The following is a 22601-nucleotide window of genomic DNA, read 5'->3' as shown; positions in this document are numbered from 1 at the left end:
ACCCAGACTATGCCCATGGGGGAGGGCTGGCAGCAAGCAGTGAATTCCAGCACTGTCTGAAGCAAGTGCAGGGTGATGCCTCTCTGGCCAGCTCCCTCCACTCATGAGCCCGTGAGTTGTCTTGTTTTGTTTCTGAGTGACCATGTGTTCTCCTCCCAACTGCATTGTGGGCCTCTCCTGGCTCATTCATTCAGTCCTGGCTTGACACAGGGCCAGGCAAGCTCTAATGTGAACTCCACCCGCCAGCTCTGTCTCAGATGCCAAGTTGAAACATACAATTTGCCCAAATTACAGAGAATGTGATGTTGGCCAAATAGGTACCTTGAGTCGTTTTCCAAAACATTCCCAGATTACACATTTCTTCGGGGCAGGGAAAGTGTGTGGTGTTACATGATTATGGCTTAAATTCCTAGTTCGAACTGCACTTTGGCATTTACAAAGAGCATGCCATTTTCCCCATCAGGCAGGTGAATTCACCCCCATTGTCCAGATGAGAAACTTGTTTCAGGCGGGCAGCAACCTGCCCAGGCAGCATCGTTTGAGGGCTGAGCCGGGGCACTGCTCAGAACTCTATGATCTCTCTTCTCTGATGAACTCCAGCCATATCCAAATCCTAGAGGGTCTGGAAGGGTCAGTTAGCCATAAATGGATTTTCTTGGACAGTCCACAAGTCATTTCCCTACAAAGTGTTTGGGTCTTGCTGCAGTGGAGTGACCAGTGAGCTCAGGTCTCATCAGCCTCATGCCAGGAACTAGGTCATGTTTCTGAATAATTGATCCCTCGACCTTGCTCTTCCTGGAGCGGAGCGTCCTCCTTCGGTTGCTGAGCAGATCTTTAAAGGCATACCTTTTGTTTGTTGTCCTAAACCTTGAGCTGACCTCCAGTTGCCCACTTGTGATGTTCTTGATCTAAACAGGTCAGATCTCTAGTAGGTTAATTTACCATCATTGCTAGCCCCTCCTCCCACCCCACCCTACGCCACACTTTTTCTAGACCTTGAGACCAAGAAAAAGAGATAGTGTGGGTATCTTATCTCTTTGGGTCTGTGGAAGAACAAAGAGGCCCAACTCTTTCTCACTGAGTTCTGATCTCCTCATGATTTTGTGATGAGTGCTGGAGAATGAACCAAGGAAACCATGGGGAGAGAGCTCAGTTGAAAAAGGAGCCGCTGCTAAGGCTGATGGTCTGTGTTCCATCTCCAGGATCCACATGGCATCTACTGGGAGAGAACAGATTCCCACAAATTGCCCTTGGACCTTCACAAATATGCTATGGTATATGTACATATGTAACATATGTATATACATACTTAGAGAGCTAAGTATACATACACACACACATACACACACACACACACACACACACACACACACACACACACACTGGCAGCAAGAGTCTCACTATGTAGTCCTGGCTGGTCTAGAACTTGCTATATAATCCAGACTAACATCAAACTCACAGAGAACCACTTGTATCTGCCTCCTAAGTGCCTGGAATTAAATGTGTGTGTCAAAAGCCTGACACGTAATTTTTCAAGAGAAAAGAGAACCACAGGTTGTCAGGAAGAAATCCTTGAGGTGAGGAAGCAGTTATATCATCTCCTGGGCCATTGCTTTCCTGAGTGAACTAGGGTTGCATTTCTCAGCATCTGTAGCAGATCTACTGGCCTTGTTAGACTCTTGAGGTCAGCAGAGTTGAATGGACAGAACAGTGGGCTGAGCCTCAGAGATCCACGTGTGATCCACTGGTCCCAGCGTAGTTACAGGACAAGAAGCAAGGCTGCTGCTTCTGCCTTGACTCCTCAGGCAGGAAATGATAGGCATGTAGGGTGTGGGGAACCTTAAAAGAGCCTATGAGGCTTCAGTGGTCCCTCAATGCCCACTCTTATATCGTATAGTGTCTTCTCACCCTGTCTCCTCTTCCTCCTTCTCCTCCTCCTTCTTCCCCCTCCTCTGCCTCTTCCTCCTCTTCTTCCTCCCTCTCCTGTGAGGAGAGCTTACTTCTGTAAGCACTTCCCTGCTGGCCTCTGCCATGTCTCCTGGCCCCACCCAGAGTTATGTCCATGCTCAGATAAGAGCAGCCTGTTACTGCTCTGGCCTCCTGCCAGGCTGCATGAGGATCTATAACTAGGAAGTGATGCTGGAGCTCTAAGGAGAGACCAGTAGACAGGCATGGGACTGGGAGATGTTTTCAATGTCCCAGGTTCCCAGACTCTGCTGTTATTGAATAGAGGTTAATAAATAAATAAGGGGGCCTTAAAAATATGGCCCTCTTAGACCTTGTGGCTCAGGCCTATGATCTCAGCTACTCAGGAGCCTGAGGCCTAATGAGGCTCCAATGAATTCAAAGCCACTCTGGGCAATTTATTGAGAACATATCTCAATAAAAGAGGTCTGGGATATAGCTCAGCAGTACTTTCCTAGCACAGGCAAGGGTCCTAGATTCAAACACCATGATGACCACCACTAAGTAAAAAAATAAAGTACATTCTGAGTGGCCAGATCTTGTGGCCAGGGCTTGGGGGAGGATATTTTGCAGCAGTAAAAGTAGAGACATTTGGTAAAACAGGACATAGCTTAGCTAGAAAGCTAATGGAATGGAAAAGACTTAGGAGGAGACCTGTATAAAGGATTTGCAATTATATAGAGTATTCAAGCTAGAAAGAACTTACAGGTCGTCTAAACCAGCCTTCACTTTTGTGGACAAGAATGAAACAATCCCAGGAAACCAGCTAGTGGCAGGACTGAGAGGGGAGGGACATCCCCAAGGCTCCCCAGTGGCTTTCCCCCTTGGCCGCATTCCTTTCTCACATGAGTTCATACTCAGAGTCTTCTCCTTGTCTCTCTGGCCCTGCACTTGGCTGTCTCAGGTGTTGGTAGGGCTCCACCTTGTTGTTTATTGAGGTCTAATAAAGCCTGGGCACAGCAGTGCGAGGGGCGGATCTGCTTCGGGTCTGTTGATCTGGACTCTGGACCTAACAATGCTGAGTCTGCAGGAGTCTGTTTTATGGTGTCGTGGGGTGGAAGGTCGATTTTGATGACAGGAAGTGAAGGGAAGGCCCAGCTTCAGCCGTGGTGGCCTCTTGTGGGTTTGTCATTCAGATAACAGCAGCATGGTTTGTGAATCAGCCTTGTTCTGGGGCAGGACTGAATGCAGCCTGCACAGGCTCAAGGAGGGACTCTGGGAGTGTGAAGCGGTGCCCGCTCCACTGCTGTGATGGCCTCTGTGAAGCAGGCAGCAGTGTCTTACTCGCTGGCCCGAGGGATCTGCTTGCCCCTTTAGTTCTGACTGAGTGAGGACAGAGGGTGGGAGTGGGAAATTCTGTGTTGTGCGCCTGTTGTTGGATGAGCCCTAGGTTCATCTTTGCCTGTCCCTCCCTCCCAAGGGGATTGAAGGATGAATAGGAGACCATGGGGCAGAGCAGGCAGATGGTTGTTCAAGGAAAGGTAGGGTGGGAAGGAGCTCATTCTGGATTTTGGAACTGAAGAGGGCTGTAAGCATGTTTTCTCCTCAGCAGAAAGCACACGGTCTAGAACCAGACTGTCAAAATGCTGGCAGTGGGAGGCCCTGGAGATCAGGGTCAGCCTTCCAGATGTGCTTTCTCCATGCATCTGGAGTCCCATGTGTTTAGACTCTGGAGTGGGGCCTCAGGAAGTTTGTGTTCCTTTCCGACTTTTTGACTCTCTTGCAGCGCTGAGGGTGTTGTTGGTAAGGACAGTGAGGTGGGACAACCTGCACTAAAGGTTCATATTTAAAACGTCTTAGTGGATTCCCAGTGCCAAATAACCACGAGGGCAGACATCCTTGTGAGTTCACAGCAGACTGTCCCTCCCAGGACCGCCACATTCCAGACAGGGTGTCATTCCACAGGAACTGGGGCATGGGCGAGAAAACTAATTTTTTACAAAAAGGCCAATAAAAATATACGGATCATTTATAAAGCAAAATTACCCAGGAAGCAGATTATTAGTCACAAGGACACGCTAAAAGTTAAAAAAAAAAAAAAACAAAAAACAAAAAACAAAAACAAAAAAACAAAACAAAAAACCTCGAGCCTTCAAGAGGGGAGAGAGCAGAGGACAAGCAGTCCTCTGGGAATTCTTCCCTCCGCCATGGGCCTCCCCGCAGTATCTTGCTGAGGTCTGCTTCCAGGAACCAAGTTTAGAGACTGACATTGGAAACTGCGCGCAGTGATTTGGAGTCTAAGGCTTCCATGGCTTCCTTTCAAGGGATGCATCGTCACCCCTGGACTTTTGCTTGTTTTTACTTTCTCTGCAGTTCCTGGGATTGATCCCCAGAACCCAAGGCCTTGAACATGCCCTGCGAGACCTCTGAGCTATCTCCCCTGCCCTGGGCGCCATTAGAGCAGAGTCGCACTGGATAGCACCAGGTGTCCTTGGCCTTGCCTTCTTCCCGATGGAGTCTGGGATCTTGACCATGTACAGCTAGACCTAGCTCAGTAGCCCTGAGGTTCATGTCTTGATGAAGAAACCGCTCATTGCTTCTGGCAGTTGCTGCTTATTTTAGTGCGTGTGTCTTCCAGGGCATGAACCCAAATATCAAGGATGGAGGTTAGCACCTTCTCAGAACCAACACAAGTGCATTATGACTCCTTCTACCATGGAAAATCTGTCCTTGGTCCCACCTCTCTGGTCCCTTTCCCTGGGGCTGTGGTGAAGTTTGGGGGTCACTGAGAGCCACTTCAGCCCAGCAAATGTCAAGATATTTGCTAAGTTTGGTTCATTTATCCTATCATCTCCAACCCCAGGAGATGCAGCCTCTGAATGCCCCCAAAGAGTCAGTCAGGATCCCAAGACTGTTGCTGCCCCTCCTTCAGAGTCTGTTGCTCTTAGCAACCAGCCTTGTAGCTACTTGACTTTCAAACTCAAGTACTTAGGCCTGGGAGGATGAAAAAGCCTGTTCAGGTAGCAATCTCCTCCAGACTCAGGTCACGGTGAGTGGATTCCAGGCGGGCATTTTGCCCTGTCTGATGATAAAGCCCTTCTACTTTAGTGTATACCACTTTGTAAGTCTTTGGGGAAAATAGTTCTCAGTGGTTTCTACTCCCCTGCTCAGAAAAGTAGACACTGTTGCCTTTGTCTGTCTCTCTGTCTGTCTGTCCCTCTGTCTCTGTCCCTGTCTTTCTCTGTCTCTCTCCCTCTCTCCCTCTCCACCCGCTCCTGCTCAGACCTTCATAATGCCTGCTAACAACAACAAGCACATTTTCCACGGGCAGGGTGATCCTCAGCCTTGGTGAAGGCAAGGAGGACTATCTCAGAGCTGAGCTGCCTCATGTTTGTGTGTGATCAGCTTGCTTTCATGAGATTGTGACTGGGAACTGTTAGCACACTACTCAGCACATCATCACTAGTGTTCTTAGAATGGATGGATGTGGATAGGAGTGAGTGTATAAATTAATTGATGGGTAGAGAGATGGGTGTATGAATGAGTATATGGATGAATAAATGGATGTATGTATGAGTGGATGGTTAGATCGATGAATGAATGAATAGGTATAAGGATGAATGTATGGTTAAAAAGATGAATGAATAAATGAGTGATTGAATGAATGTATGGATAAATGTCTGGTTGAATGAATGAATGAATGAATGAATGAATGAATGAATGGGTGGGTGGATGAGCAGCAAGCAAAGTTCTCTTCCTCCCAACAGAAGCATAAAGGAAGCGAACAGGTCCAGACCAAGTTGCCTACCTGCTATCTAGGATCCATCATAGACTTCAGAAGAAACCCATTTGGTTTTGGAGGAAAGAAAGTTGTATGAAAAGAAGTATCAGGGCAGGGTAGGACAGCTAACATTTGAGCCATAACACCTCAAGACCTCTCAGGGCTTTAAAAAAACATCAGTAGCATTTACACGGCTCTGGAATAGCTGGCCACAGCAGAGCAGTTTAGAGTCTGTTCTGGCAGCTGTTTCTGCTTGTTCAACCCACAGGATGAGATGCCCTCCTGCTGGACACATGTCACAGGAACCTCCCTATGGTGTGCTTGCTCTGCCCATTGGCTTACATAGAGGATTTCACACTGATACCCAAGATCCCGTGCTTCCACTATACTGACTGATGTGCTAGTAGGCTTTAAGCCACTCAAGAGTCCCTTCTGACTCAGAAAGGGACCATGTCTGTGCAGATGGCCTCATCTGCTCGTAAAGGCTAGAGTGTGTGCATGGGCCCCATAGAAGGATGACAGGGGATGTGTGGCCAGCTGCATGGCTACCTGGGCAGACATTTAATGGAAGGAACAGACAGGTACTGCCCCTTCCCCCTGGCCTCAGCATGCTCACAGAGGCCACCTGACTGCTAAGATCCAGGAAGGTGCTATTTATATCATTAGTTACATCAACAATGGTGCCAGAAGCAAAGCCATGGATTCACACATCAGAAAACCATGCTGACATGGAGAATGTGCAGCCCAAATTTAAGAAATTTAGAGATAGAAATAGTACCATCCATTCTGATTTTATTGGGAAATATGTCCTCATGCAATGAACATTTTAGCTACTTTACGGGGGCAATAATGACCCTGAAACTGAGATTTCAAAGGTAAAAAGATGGGACCATTCATCAGTGGGTGAATTAGGAAACAAAATAAAAACAAACAAACAAACAAAAAAACCAGCATGTGGTTTGAGTCAAACTTGGTCACTTGAGTTCTAAGCATTGGTACTGTACTGACAGGGCACTCAGAAGTGAAGTGGTCACTCTGGGAAGAGAAAAGACACAGAGTGCATCCCTCTTTCCCTTAAGGTGTTTCCATGTCAGTTACCCAGGCAAGATGACGCACACACAGAGGCACAATGAATTCTGGGGTAAAGGGAGACCCAGCAGCCTGGTCTCTGTCCTGTGTGATACTTCCCTGCCCAACTGGGCCTTCAGAAGAGAGAGTAGGATGTGTGTTCACCTGGTAGCCTACTGTGGTTCTGGCACTGCCCAGGTTCTCAGTGTGGAGATGGGTGGAACTCAGTGTAGCTGCTGGCCTTTCACCCTAGCTGGTCAGCAGAATTCCCTAGGGAGTTAAAAGCATTTCACCTCGGGGACCCTCAGCCTCTGAGATTCTGTTTGGGAGTGGCCTCTGATGCTAATTTTGGTTCATTCCATGGGGAATCTGTTGTGCCATTACCCAGCCTTGGTGACTCTGGCACCGAGTTGAAGAGGTAGAAGAATCCAGGGGGAAGAAAGGGTTGGGTTGCAGCTCAGGGAACTTTTGCCTCTGAATGCTCCAGCTCTCTCCTCAGAGCCAGCTGGACGTCAGGCCTTTTGTCCCAAGGCTCTGTGACCATGCATCATGGCGGCCATCTTTGCTGCAGCTCTTAACTCTGTGGCTTCCACGGGACAAGGTGTCTAATAGGTCTATAACCAGTGCCCTGGGTAGACTCTGTGGGGCAGGAAAAGAGAGGCAAGCAGAGGCCTGATGGGAATCCTGACTAGGCTGCTGCAGAGTGAGACAGGGGACTTCAGGAACCAAGCCTGACAAAGAAGAAGGGGCTGCATAATGGTGGTAGCCCTGGGGAGAACATGGGGGGCCACCAAAGGTGTGGGGACTTCCACTTCCTCTCCAAACAGTCACAGTCTATGCCGTCATATACTCTGAAAGTCGTGGGAGGCTTCTGATTTGATTTTCCTCTTAAAGTTTTTAATCAAGCATCTAGTACTACCAGAGGCACAGATGCCAAGCACTGAAACAGGCAGCCTCTGGCCTCGGTAGATCAATGCAACTGTGTGTGGGAAACATCCCTGTGAAACTCCACAGGGCATGGTATGGGGAAGGTGGAAGGTGGGGGGGAGGCAAAGTAGTCTTCAAAGAACAGTGCTGCTAAGAATACCACCCGGCCAGGCATCTTTGCGCTTTATCCTCAAGGTGCCCAGCAGGGCAGGGCTATTATTATCCCTATTTTATGGATGAGAAAACTGAGGTTCAAAGAGATTAGGCAACTCATCCTGGCTCAGAGACCTAGTAAATGGCGACTTAGGATTTGCCACCAGTCTGCCTGACTCCAGAGTTCACACTGTAACCCATGATGCTCCATTGCCTCTGCTAGTGCGTTAGTTGCTTTTCTCATTGCCCTGACCAAATGCCTGATAAGGAGCTAGTTAAGGGAAGAGAGCTTTGAGTTGGCTCATGGTTCAGGAGAATAGTCTATCACGGTGGTGGTCGGGGCATAGTGTCGGGTATCTCTGTGGCTAGGGAAACTTAGGGCAGCTGCTTATTCTTATCAGTGGACCAGAAAACAGAGGCTGGAGGAGGGAGTGGAGCCAGGCTATAAATCTGAAGTTCTCTCCACCCTGTATCACTCACTTTCTCCAGCCAGACCCAATTCCTAAAGGTTCCATAACCTTCCGAAACAGCGCCACTCTTAGGAGGCTCAGGTTTCAAACACAAGCCTTTGGAGCAATTGTTCATCTAAGCTGTAACAACTGGGATTTGCCCAGAGACCAGGAGTGGGGTAAGAACTGCAGACAGAGAGGCTGCACCAGTGGGACCTGAGGACAGGAGCAAAGGGGATTCCTTATGTTAGGAAATGGGCTGGGGACGAAGAGGGCTGAAACCACAGGGACAGGCAGGCGCTAGGCCATGCTGGCCGGCTCTGTTCAGCTCTATTAGATGTTGGTGTCCACCCTGTTCATCCTTACAGTTGAAACTTCTAAGGCAGCAAAGCATCATGGGTTGCAATATGCGACAAACAGTAACAGGGTCAAGTCTCATGCATTTCTGATAGATCTCCCCAGGAACAGTTTGAGATCTGGGCTGGGAGCTTGGTGGAAGGTGAATCTAGACACAGAAAAGGTATCAATGAGGGGACTTTGAGGGTTCCGGTGAGTGCCTATCAACAGGGCTATTGAAGAGACAGGACTCAGCAGGCCAGCTCTGCAGGATGAGGGGAAAAGAGTGAGACCATTGATGGCACCAGGGTCTGGTGTAAAAGGGAGATAGGTGCAGGGGAACTTGAAGCAAACAGACCACACTAGAGGTGGGAGGGAGGGTTCTCACATAGGGCCAGCAGGAGACATGGTTCTCACTCATGAGTCACGAGGGAGTGGGGGGTGGGGGATGGGGGGTGAAGCCATTGGCAGGATAGGAGTGTTGAGGTCCTGGAGGGCAAGGGTCAGAACTTTCTCTTTTAAAGGCAGTTGAGAGAGAGGACTTTACCAAAGATGGAAATCACACACAGACCAGCAAGATAAGGCCGGATACGTGCCCTTAGAAGTAGAGAGTGGGTGGTGACAGGGGACCTGGTGCCTGAGTGTGAGCAGAAACCAGAATGTGTGGGGGAGGATACAAGGGGCATGGGGAAGTGACCTTGAAAGGGAACAGTGGCTGTGAAATGAAAAGGGCAGTATATAATTTGGTATCTCCAGGAGAAGAAAGGTTAGATCTAACAGTGATTGAATTTGGCTGTGATTGGAAGAGTGTCTTAGAAATGACAAATCGCAAGGCAACCCAAACATATGCAATGAATTAGTAAATTCCCAAATCGGAAGGCAACCAAAAACACATGCAATGAATCTTTGGAAGAGGTGGGAGATTCAGTGAGGAGGCCTGCCCTTCTGAATGCTGAGATCTTGGTAGGATAGACTCAGATGCCAAGAAATCAGTGAATGGGCAGAAGGGGCCGGACTCTGTGGTCCCCTTGAGAGTTCTCAACGTGGCACTGCACTCTGTAGACAGGTGTGGGTACCTGAGCCTCTTCTCCAGCCTCCCCACCTACCTTCAAACCAAGGATGGGGATTCTCATTCCCAAGGCCTAACTTCAGCAAGCCAAATGTCAAGAGTCACCTGGGAGGTAGCTTTGCAGTGGAGCTGGGCAGGAGCTGAATAGAAAGTATCCACCAGCCCCAGAAGGCTGTCCCCAGGCCCTTGAAAAAATGGCTGCCGGGTCTCCGGAGGGGAGAGCCACTCCCAAGCCTGGTGTCTGCATTGAAAAGTACCAGGCGTGGCAGGGAAGCCAGACACTGCAAGAAGTCTCTTAATTTTCACAGGAATTCAGTGTCGTTTGTGACTTGCTCAAGGTAGAGTTGAGTGACTCAAGAGACCCACATTTCTTTTGATCTGTCTGTCACACAGGCTTGTAGGGCCTTGGGAGTTCAGTCGTTGGGGGAATCACTGAAACCAAAGGAATGAATGAGCTGTCAGCCTTAGCACCTGCTGTATGCCATCTTTAAATGGGGAAAGGACATGGGATTTTAAGAGAGAATAGGAAGGCTTATTTCTGGAGTTCAAACAACTTTTTCAAGGTATCTGATCCTGATACAAGGTTAGGTATAAAATGGCAGAATAGATTGTTATTGAAAGTTGACCTATATATTAGTTATTTTCTTTTAAAAATAGCTTAATTATATAAATTTTAAATATATATTTATATCTAAAATGTATTTAATATATATTTAATAGTAATTTAAATAGTAAATATACATATTATATATTATATAGAAAAATTATATATATTTTCTTTCTTCTTGCCAACTCCTCTTATGCCCCTAACCCCTCCCATGCTTCTCCTCCCTCTCAAATTGATGGTCTCTTTTTTTTTATCATTATTGTGCATACAAATATGCATAAATATAGAAATACAACTCTCCTAGTCCATTTGATATTGCTTGTGTGCCCATGATTTCAGGGCTGGCCACTGGTTATTAGGGAAGCGGTTAGGGGTTCATCTCTAGAGAATACTAATTCCTCCTCTCTCCGCAGTCATTAGCAGCCTGTTGTGCTTCTGTGTCAGCGTGAGATCCTGTGAAATTCCCTCCTTCCATAGTGGCATGTCTATTGGTGTTGTCATTGCCCAGGTCTTGTTTAGGCAGACATATTGTTGTGGTATCATCACTATAGCTTCCCTGTCATTTCTAAGAGACACAGTCTCGTAGCCGACTTCTTGGTCCTCTGGGTCTTACAATTCCCCCTTGAGCCTCCACCCCCCACCCCCAAGTCCCATTTTCCAAGATGCTCCTTGAACCTTAGGTGTAAGAGTTGTGTTGTAGATGTATCTATCCATCATGGCTAGGCAGCCCATAATCAGTTGATCTCTGCGTTTTGACTTGTTGTGGTTTTCTGTGATGGTCTCTGCTGCAAAGAGCTTCTTTAATGAGGAGCAAGAGCTGTACTTTTATGTGGATATATGGATAAGTTGTAGAATGTAGCTAGGGATTATGTTGATTACATCAAGTGATGCTGGTAGGTTCCTCCTAAGAGCCAGGTTCTCGCTAGCCCCAGAGAGTTGGCTAGATTTCTAGTATCAGGCATAATTTCCTTCATTCTGAGCTGACCTTATGTCTCATTAGAGAGCTATTGGTTACTGCCAAGATAGGAGTGTCACTATTACACTTTTAGGGATATTTTACCATGTGGATTATAATTGTGGCTCACAGGCAAATTAGCTATTTTAATATCTCTGTGACAAAAAGTACCTAGCAAAATGATTCAAGAGAAGAGAGATTCATTTTTGTTTTATGATCTCAAGTCTTTAAAAAATTAATTTATTTTTATTTATATATGCATTGATAGTTTTTGTTTTGTTTTGTTTTTGCCTGCTTCATACATACATGTCTATGTGAAGGTGTCAGATCTTGGAGTTAAAGACAGTGTGGGTGCTGGGAATTGAACCCAAGTCTTCTGGAAGAGTATTCGGTTCTTAACTGCTGGCCATCTCTCCAGTCCCCTCAAAAGGTTTCTTTTATCATGGCTTATACTTGAGAAGTGGAGAGACAGAGTGGGGTAGTCTTTAGTGGTGGTGAGAACCTGTGGCAGTGGTGTTCAGCAGGAAGCAGAAAGAGCAAGGTCAGAGTCTGGGAATAACCTTCAAAGACTCTTGGTGACTTACTGCTATCAACCAGGCCCACAGCTCTTCAATGTTCTACAGAATCCTAAAATAGCACACTCAAGGAACAAGCTCTCAAGCCGCAAGCTGGTGGGAACATTTTAGATTCAAAGCATGCCAACACATGGTGGCATAGGAGGGGTGTACATTCCCACAGATCAGCATTCTTGTTGGAGGGAATGCTTGCTCATGACAGGCCAAATTCAACATGCCTGCTGATAGATACCTTATTGTATGACAGACAAACCTCTATGTTCAATGACTTCAAAATTACAAGTTCGGTTTGTTTGCTTGTTTGTTTCTATACATGTAAAAACTAAAACATATTCTGGTCATAAAGGGTTATGAGCACCCAGAAGGAGCTGGCTTCTTTCTCCCTGTGGCTTTAAACTACCTTACCATGGAGTTCCCAGGGCCGTGGTGCTCTGGCAGAGAAAGAAAAGCAAACAGGATCTTGGGATAAAATGGGACACTTATGGGTCCGTCCTCAGCGTTCTGTAAGTCCCTCCATGTCATGCTCCCTAATGGTATACCTGCTCATCACCATGCCCACAGCTGCAAGGAGCAGCCTAGGAGGAAGGAGCCACCAGGCTGGAGGTCAGCTAGCTTATCTCTGCCATGCCCACCATCACTAAACTGTCGCCTCTCAACTGAATGTTTATGGACCACTGTCCTCTTGATTTTTCATTGAGATCTCTTTACCCCAGATCCTGATGTATTAGAGCTGATGAAGAAAGGATGTCTGGGAACATCATGGAGCACCATGAGTCCTAGGTCTACAGGAAAGCCGGCCTTTGACTTGGTGGGCAAGGTAGTCTGTGTACCTGTGGCTCTATGTGCTTTGTGTAGGAGCATTATGGGAATGGCGCCTAAGAACATGCTTTTGAACTTGGCTATGGGGCCTCCTATGAAAGCTTGCCAACTCAGGCCTTGTGACCTATGGTAAGCTGCTGACTTTCAGTCCTTTGAAAAATGGGCTTGAGTATCTGACAGTGCCATCATTTGTTACAATAATTAACTACTTCAATACACATCGAAGCTGCTAACACGTCGCCGTGACTTCACTGATGCTCATTAAATGCCACAATCATCTTCTCAGAGAGTAGACACTCACTCTTTCATTCCTGTGCCATAAATAGTGTAGGGAGGGTCTTGTGCCGGGTGCTAGAATCAGAGAGTAAAGCATGCCAATGTGGTAACTGACTGTAGTCAAGATGGGTACTGGGTACTGTGGAAACTCTTGGGAGGGAAGACCCCGGGGTGAGATGTGTCTGGAGGAGAGGAGGCTAGGAGGACAAGAGCTACAGCTTGAAGATGTGCTCAGGGCTGCTGCCCACCCAAGAGTGGCAAAGTCTGGCATGTGATGGAGGCCACCCTGTCACATGAACAAGAAGCTCCTTTGCATGACAATTGGATTCCAATGAATCAAGAGGTCACAGGTAGTTATCTCTAAAGTGGTTGTTAGTTAGTAAAAAATATGCTGACCCTTAATCAAGGGACAGCTGCGATAACACAGCTAGTGTCTGCACACACTGAAAACTGTACAGTTCCAGGTTGATCCAGCTGCATCTCCAAGTTGCTTTCAGGGTTTAACTCACGTGTGCACGGATGTTTCCCATGTAGAGGAGCAGAACATGATGGTACTATACAGGAACCACAGGGACTGGGAGATTGGACTGTGGTGATGTATAGTGGCTTTGGCAACTAAAACAAAGGATCCTGAGGCCATTTTCCCTGGAGTATTGAAAATTTCAGAAATGCCAGGCAGTGGTAGCGCATGCCATTAATCCCAGCACTTGGGAGGCAGAGGCAGGCAGAGGCAGGCAGAGGCAGGCAGATTTCTGAGTTTGAGGCCAGCATGGTCTACAGAGTGAGTTCCAGGACAGTTGGGGCTATACAGAGAAACCTTGTCTCAAAAAAAAAAAATTAAAAAATTAAAAAAAAAATAAAAGAAAAGAAAATTTGAGAAATGTCAAATGGGAGAAAGTATGTTAGTATGAAATCCTGTGGAACAAGGACAAAAGATAGCAATGGGAGTTTGGTAGAGCTGAGCTTCCAGAAGTTTCTTGGACAGATAACTTAGAAAAAAAGGTTAAAACCATAGCATCTCACCAAATAAAATCAATGTATTTCCTCCATTAGTGTAATGGTTTATTTTGTTTGCTATGGTTTAAAACAATGGGGGGTAAATAATACTCCCATTCTCTACCCTGGCCATAGGCACCTCCACTCTTGGATGGTGGTCTTTGTGGTTTTGTTTTGTATGGATTTGATTGTTGTTTCTGTGGTGAAATATGCATGACATCAAACTCACCATTTTTACTGTGCTTAAGTGTACAGTTCAGTGGCACAGAGAACGTTTATGTTGTGGTCCAGCTAACAACACCACCCATTCAAAGAGCATGCTCACTGGCCTACACCAAAATACTGTGTCTTGTGTCTTGTGTGTTGAGAGCTTCTCATCTCTTCTCCCTCAGACCCTCAAAACCTCCATTCTGTTTTAGTTTAGTTTTGTTTTGTTTTGACAGGGTCTTGATTTGTAGTCTTGGCCGGTCTTGAAGCATGATCCTCCTGCCTCAGCCTCTTGAATGCTAGGATTATGGATTACAGGCATGCCCCACCACACTCAACTCCACTCTACTTTCTATCTCTGAACTTGCTTGCCACAGGTAGCACCTACTGTCTAAGAAGAAGGTTTCCATGGTAGATTCACTGTCAGGGTCCTGTAAGCACACACCAGATGTTCTATGGAGAGATGGCTCCATTGTCTACATGGGACAGACTTAACTTCCTTTGTGGTTGCTTTTTTAGGTTTTCCTGAGCCTTGTTAAGTAGCTGAGCTTTGTCCCCAAGCATGATTCTCCCTTCTTGGCCTCCCAACTGCTGGGATTAAAGGCATGCCCCGCCCTGCTGGGCCCAGCCCCCTTCTCCTTCTGTCTCCGAACTCACTTGCTGTGGCGCCGCCCCCCCCCCCCCCCCCCCCCCCCGCCCATTGTCCACCTGGAGACAAGCCAGCAAGCCTTTGGGAAACTAGATGGTTGAGTTCAGTTTTCCTGGGTGATCTCAATATATGGTCACCGGACCGCAGACCTGCAGAATAGCATGCCAAGTGTTGGCAGCATAAGTGGACTCTGTTGTGGGATGTCTGTTATTTGGCTGACTAAGTATATAGGTTTCTATTGGGGGAGATCACATCAGATGTGAACTGCACCCTCATTTTGATTCCATGCTGCCATGGAAGGATATGGCCCTTTGGGTTTTTACTGTTGTTGATATCATTGTTAGTTTTTAGATTTGAGAAAATATCTCCTTATATAGCTCTGTCTGGTCTAGAACTCCCTATGTAGCAGAGGCTGGCTTTGAACTTGTGGCAACCTCCTCCCTTAGCCTTTGGAGTATAGTCATTGCTGGTATGAACTACCATGCCTGGCTAGGGATGTGACTCTTTGGAAGGGGCCCTGCCACAATGGCCTTAGGGGCTCTGTGGTCCAGGAAGTAGTCATGCTGGGAGGGAACTTAGCTTGTTGGGATTTGAGCCTCACTAGTCCTTTCACAAGCAGGACTTCAGGCAGGACTGTGCTTCTTTTCTGGTGACCCAGTGGGCACTGATAACTGAGACCTGATAAATATCCAGATGTGAGCATAGCTGGGGGAAGCAAGGTGCAGGAGGCCACCCCTCATGGTAAACAAGACAAGCAGGGGAGAGATAGTCCTGGATTTGGGGCATGTCAACAGGAGAGAGTTACTTAACTGCTTGTGTTACGTAGGAAAACTGGGAACAAGATAGACTCACTAATCTGTCCTTGCTCAGGATGCTATAACTCAGGAAGCCACGCTCAAGAGCATCATGGGCCACAAATTTAACCTGTGTAATTAGGGGCTGGTTGGAAAGACATGAGCAAGTACGCATGCTATTTCTGTTACATGGCACCCAGTCATGGTGGCCCAGAGTGTGGGGGACACCATGAACAGGGCTGGGCTCCCCTCACAGCCTGCTCAGTATCTGCCCATGTGGCTCTGATGGGGTTACTAACCTCTATTTCCCCTGTCAGTCTCAGGCAGTTGATGAGGGTACCGATGTGAAGGGGTCTGGGTAGCATTAAGCACCCCCGCAGGGATGAGGACAAGAGGCAGGCAATGACTGAAGAGGTGTAGCAGTGCTGACTGGAGATGGGGGTGCTGTCACAAATTTTTGTGGAAAAATTAAAAATATATATATATATATATATATATAAATTAAATATATATATTTAAAAAAGCAAGCAAGCCTTTGGGAAACATACAAATATACACATAAATACATATATACATGTATACATATATACAAATATACACACATATACATATACACACATGAATGCCCATAGATACACACATTCCCACAGATATACAAACACATATTAAATAGCTACCACAAATGACAAAGTTATAGTTACATTATACAGACATGGACACATTTGAAAGGAGTTCTTTTTTTGTAAGAGGAAGAGAGGGAGGGAGGGAGGGAGAGAGAGAAAGAGAGAGAGAGAGAGAGAATGATGTACAACATCCAGGTCCATTGCCAGGACTCCTGGGAGAAGGTTCCTGGCAGGCAGTTACCTCAGACAATTCTGGCTAGTTGTTATTCCTCTTCTTGCCACCTCGTGGTGTGTAGCTATCTCCTGATACAGGGCATAGGTGGTAAGACCCCAGAGGGTGTGGACTGCGGACTGAATCCATGGGTCATCCTGGTGCCTGGCATCGTGTGTGGCTCAAGAGAGTAGTGGGTGGAGGCCGGGGAGTGGTACAGTGGGAGGCCTCTTCAAACCTGACCACAGGCACCACTAAAGAGGGAGAAAGGGGGCTGGAGCACCCAAACAAGTAAGTGGCAGAGACCATGGGGCAGGAGTGGGAAGGGAAGGGCAGGACCTCTATCAATAGACTGGAATGTCCTCTGATGCTCACCTAGGGCAAGGAGTGACAGGTTACCCCAGCCCCACTGCAGCCTTGGAACTGGTTGGGAATGTCACAACACATCCCTGGGTGTCTTTCCCATGATCCCTTCCTAGAGAGGTTCCTGGCAGGGTTAGTAGTAAGGGCTTCTGCCTCCTGTGAGTGAGCTCTGGGAGATCAGGGAACAAAGAGAGATATGGCTAAACAGTGCCTCTCTTTGGGGCCGACTGAGATCTCTGAGGTGAGGGCACAGGTGAGAGGCCTAGGAGGCGATGCGCATCCTCCTGTGGAAGTGACTAAGTCAGGGAGTGTCTGCTGGACACAGAACACAGAACATGGATGGCCCTTCACTCCCCTTCTATCTCTACCCTTTTCCGCCTGTGAACTGGAGTCTAACCCAGGCCCTCACTCATGCTAGTGGATTCTTTCACTGAGCTAGTTCCCCAGACTTCTTCACTTGAAGACAGGGTCTGACTAAACTGCCCAAGCTGGCCAGGAACTAATTCTAATTCAGATGGACTTCAAAACTGCCATCCTCCTGCATCAGCTTCTTGAGTAGCTAGACATATAGGCCTGTGCTACCAGGTCTGGCTTGGAGTTGCTCCTGGTTCATGTTGGCAGCATAGCACCCTGAGAGAGGGAGGGCTGGACAGCAAATTAAGATGGCAAGCAGCGCGGACTAGGGCTTTCTATCCTTCCTGGGCTCCACAGAAGCCAAGCCCAGAGGGAAGTGTTTCCCTGGCTGGCTTTTCTTCAGCTTAGAGATTCAGGTAGCTCTGACTGACTTTCCACAGTATCCAAGGTGAATGGGTTAGTGGTCTTTTCCTATCCACACTGAGTACAGGACTACATCCTGGTCATTGCTGAGCTACCGCCTGTCCCCAGACTCCTTGCTGCCGCAGAACTGAGAGATGAGGAGGGCAGATTGACATGAAAACGACACGAGGTTTTGTTCTTAGGTTGCAGTGACCTTGAAACAGATCTTGTGTGTGGGGCCCAAGGGTACAGTAGAGGGCTGAGTGTCTGTTTCTCCTGGATGTGGCTACCCATGCCCCTCCTCAGGCCTCCATACATTTTCAGGGGCTCCACCTTTTCCCCCAAGACACTGTTACACCATCATACTGACCATGAGTTAGATGCCGAGGCCCAGAGGACACAGGGAGTGAAGATCTAATATAAATGCACAGGCCAACCTGGGCTCAGGAGTCCCCAGCACCTATACTGAGAGTGTGCTCAGGGTCTCTGTGCAACCTTGACCTTGTCTCCAGATGCTGTGAGCTGAGTCTGTCACTATACTGTCACCTGCAATCCAGGGCCCTGAGTGTTCATTTTTGATGGTCAAAGGCAGGGAAGAAATGTCTTTGTGACTCATGAAGTCACATAGGCAGGAAAGCTGGGAAACCACAAATAAGGGACTCAGTCAACAAAGCCCAAACTACTTCGGGCTATTCTTAGAAATGACACATCACATCTTGTTTCTTCCCAGAAAATGCAAAACCCTGCATATTTCTAGCTAGTTGGTTCTATTTCTATTAATGTCTCAGACTCTAGAGAGGCAACATCTGGGCGGTGGTTAAAAAGGCAGACGACCAAGAGCCAGCTACCCAGGAGCTTCTGATTGATGTATTCTTCTTGTTTTTGAGACTCTGTGGTCTCACGAGCCCAGGCTGACCTGGAACTCACTCGGTGGCTGAGGGTTATCTTGAACTCCTGCCTAATCGCTCTGCTTCTACCAGGAAAGCACTGGGATCACAGGCTTGGCCACCCTGCTCAGCGCAGCTCTGCTTTCAAAGTTTTGAACCTTTGTCATTTGGAGCTGGGAAGAGTATTCTCCAAAGGTCATGAACCCCCAAATCTCTAATAAATAGAAGCTTAAAGCTCAGACTCACTGTGTCCCTGGCTAAGACTGCCCGTGTGTATTCTGTGTGTATTCTGTGTTACCTGTTTACTATCAAAACCCCCTGGGTAGGATTCCCCCTTGACATATGGGGAAATTAAAACTCACAGGTTCAGTGATTTGTTCAGGACTCTATAACTAAGAATTGAGCTCAGACCTAAGTCTACTGAACTGATGCTCTAGAGTTTTTGTCTATGACAGGGTCTTCCTATGTAGCCCAGGCTGGCCTAACACATATGACATACTTCTGACTCCCAAGAGCTGGTATTACTGGGATGTGCTTTGTCCCCAGTTTTAAGGTATATGTAAGTTCTTGACATAGGAAATTAGTCTAGCAGGGTTTGGGATTTTTGGGTTTTGTTTTGTTTTGCTTTTTTTTTTTTTTTTTTTTTTTTTTGGTTTTTCAGACAGGGTTTCTCTGTATAGCCCTGGCTGTCTTGGAACTTACTCTGTAGACTAGGCTGGCCTTGAACTCAGAAATCTGCCTGCTTCTGCCTCCCAAGTGCTGGGATGCTTTTGTTTTTGTTTGATCAGTTCTGGGACTCAAACCTAGCATCTGGACATGCTAGACGACAAATGCTTTGGGGAGTCAGTCTAAGCCATGGCTTATGCTTCTTTTGAGTTGATGTTTGAGCCATTGAAAGACTAGTGCTAATTGCAAGGCCAGCAAATACTACCTGATTAAGTACATCCCAAACCTGATTATTGCTCTTCTCTCTTGTAACTATGTTGTAGGAAGTACTGTCTCCATTTTACAGATGAGAAAACTGAGGTGACCAGCTAAGATGACTTGTCTCATATCACAGTTAGCAAGTCCTGTTTTCCTTGGATTTCCCTGACTAAATAAATGGTTTGATGTCCCCACAAAGATGGCTACCCACCATGTGACAATGCCATCTTGAACTGGTGTGGCTTAGCAATGCGGTCTATTAAGAAGTGGAGACTGTTTAGATCTGGGAGGCATGTTCAAGCTGGAACAGTAAGGTTTTTGTCCAAGGCCAAACTTAACTCCTCCATGGGCTCTTTACCTCCCTGTTTCTTATCACACCCTAGATAAGAGCCAGTTCTGGAAGCTCTCACACCCCCAGACCCTCAGCACTGCCTTTGCTTGTCCTATACTGAAATATAAGATTTAAGTGGTTTCAGGAAGAGACGAGTTCTTCCAGTTTGTAAATTGGCTCCTGGGAGACAGATCTGGCTTGATACTTGCCAACGGTATGCAATTTTAGATTTTAGACAAGAAGCTGGGAGTGAAAAGTGGGTTTGGATGCAGTAGGCATTACACACATTACATACCTTAACACACGTGCCCAGTACCTCCTGGGCTGAATGGCTTGTGTGAGGTCATCTGGCAGGCAGGGGGCCTTGCCCCCTTGCTCCCGTAGCCCCAAGGCGACCCCACCTCATCCTCAGGAGAGATTGTGGGGTTGTATTAGCATCCTGGGAGCATTGCTTGTCTTCCAGATCCCCTCCCCACTCCTCGGTCAATGGCACAGTGCTCTGGTTCCAAAGATGGATGCTCTAGGAATGTGTGTGCACTCAGACATGAAGATGAGTTTTTCTTTCTCTTGGTGCTATCTGGGTGGCAAGTGTGACATGAAGAGAAAGATGAGACATGGGAGACAACAGTGTTGATGCCAGAGATGCCAAGCCACTGCCGGGGATCTTAGAGGAGCTGAGGGAGCAGAAGGGAAGGAGTTCATGACTCCTCTAAACTAGGCAGGACACCAGGGTTACCAGCCCTCTGTATTTTCTTGGGTGGCACATGGATCAGGGTAGGCAGCTGGGCCCTCCTGGAGGATGGACCTGGTCAATGCATGCAAACTGGTAAGACCTCATGCAGGTGTGGGGGTTAGTTTCCACATGAGTGTGTGCCAGGCACAGTGGACACTCAAAGGGAAGCAGGAGAGGAGGACAGGCTCCCACATGAGCCTTGGCCTGGAGGGGATAGGCCATGATGTGTCTCAGAACCCCTAACCTATTTTTATAGAAAGCTTGCACTGCTAATGCTTTGACTTTGCTGTTCCTGAAACTGTGCCCCCTCTTTCCTGATTCATGTCTCTGAACGGTGTCTCCAAGACCCCTAATGCCCACTCCCCCATCCGCACTGGAACCCCCCTCCTTCTTAGAAATAGAAGCAATTCGGCATCTTCTGAGGACTTCTCCAAGCCCAATGAGACACCTGCTTATCTGAGCACCCACACACTTTTTGTCCAAATGCTACAAGTCCTCTTCTGTCCACTGTTCTGTCCTCTTCTCCAGATGGTGTCTATCTCTGTATCAACCATCTCTGTTCCCAGCACCCAGGATAATGCTGACGCTAGCCAAGGCACCAGAAACTGTTGCGCATGAATCAGAGATTGGGGGAAAGATACACAGCCTCCTGACTGCTTCGGGGATTTTGAAACTAACCTCCGATCCAGATGTGCCCTCTATAAACGATCCGATCCCGTCCAGAGAGTGGGAAGCTGCCTGGGGCCTCTTAATCTGGGCCTTGTCCAGGCTCCCACTGCCAGGCGGCTCAGAACCCCGACAGGTGGGCCAGCCCAAACCCCTCACCCTGACCTCCTACTCTCCATTTATTTTGAGGGAAAAAAATAGCTTTGCTTTGTGAAAATGGCTTTTCTTCATTTTCATCTCTTTGAAGTTGAAATGATTTTCCTAAGAAATGCTTGAAGTTAGAATGGCAGAGAGAGGTGGGGAGAGGGAGAGAGAGAGACAGAGGCAGAGACAGAGACAGAGACAGAGACACATGCCCCAACCCAATCAGGCTATTTCAGTGATGGGAATGGCCACCCCATTGAGTGCCTTCCTTATATGAACCCAGGCCCTTGTGTAAACACTCCCTGCTTGGTCTTTCACAGAATGGGCTCCTTTTGCTAGGGAGAAGCCCCTGCAAGTCTGTCTTCTGGTTGTCTGATGAGGTAGATGGTGTGCTTCTGGCAGATTCCAGAAATGGGAGGTTTGAGTTGTTGTCTTTAGCCACCTGTGCAGGGGAAAGTCTTATTATCCCCTGGTAATCAGTTAGGAGGAGCATAGGCCTGGGGGAAGGTGGGCTGTGGGATTTTGTTGCTGTTGTTGTAGTTTGTTGTTGTTGTTTTTAACAAGTGTACTGACTTAGCTACATAGAATTCGTGTTAATTCACGGCACCAAGAATGGTAGGTTTACAGCCTTCTAGCCCTTTCCTTTTCTTACTCACTGTTTCCAGATCCATCTGACTTGTAGCGTGATTGCCTAGCTCCTGTTGACATTCTCCGGAGTATATTTATATAGCTTTGTGCAATCTGCAGTTCTCCAGCCAAGAAATGGAGTGGGGGTTGGGAAGAAAGGTTGCCAGCAAGGCAGCATGCCAGGCTAGAAGGTACTTTGGACCATCTCCAAATATGGTCCATGTGGAGTGGTGAACGTGAGGGATGGATCTGCCCTTTAGCCCCTTAAAGGCTATAAGGCTCACCTGTCGACGGCTTCCTTTGCAGGTGTGACAGTTCCCCAGCACTTTATGCTGACTCCCGTTGACCCCTCCACACCACTGCTCCACACAGCTCCCAAACCATGGGAGAGAATGAAGATGAGAAGCAGGCGCAGGCCAGCCAGGTCTTCGAGAACTTTGTGCAAGCTACCACATGCAAAGGGACCCTCCAGGCCTTCAACATCCTCACCTGCCTCCTGGACCTAGATCCGCTGGACCACAGGAACTTCTACTCCCAGCTCAAGTCCAAGGTGAACACCTGGAAGGCCAAAGCCCTGTGGCACAAACTGGATAAGCGTGGCTCCCACAAGGAGTACAAGCGAGGAAAGGCCTGCTCGAACACTAAGGTAAAGGGGACCCTGTGGATGCTCCTCGCCCTCCTGGGACAGGGAGCTGTTGTTCTTGTTGTGTGTGGGTGTCTATTGTGCTTCTCAGGGGAAGGTTCCCTTTGTCTGGAAGGACTGCCTTGAA

The 22601-nt window shown here is 47.6% G+C and overlaps 1 protein-coding gene across 1 annotated transcript in view; it reads left to right on the top strand.

The window, feature by feature from the left end:
• Positions 1-22601, top strand: part of Mical2 (microtubule associated monooxygenase, calponin and LIM domain containing 2) — a 189494-nt gene that overhangs the window by 23628 nt on the left and 143265 nt on the right. The window contains exon 3 of the mRNA XM_052201087.1: positions 22138-22477. Within this exon, the coding sequence (XP_052057047.1) occupies positions 22214-22477 (264 nt within the window). The 5' untranslated portion in view covers positions 22138-22213. The remainder of the gene's footprint in view (positions 1-22137; positions 22478-22601) is intronic.

This window comes from Apodemus sylvaticus, chromosome 1, assembly GCF_947179515.1.
Source record: "Apodemus sylvaticus chromosome 1, mApoSyl1.1, whole genome shotgun sequence".
NCBI lineage: Eukaryota > Metazoa > Chordata > Mammalia > Rodentia > Muridae > Apodemus > Apodemus sylvaticus.
Note: the sequence above shows the minus strand (reverse complement) of the source record. Positions and strands in the feature narration are given on the sequence as shown.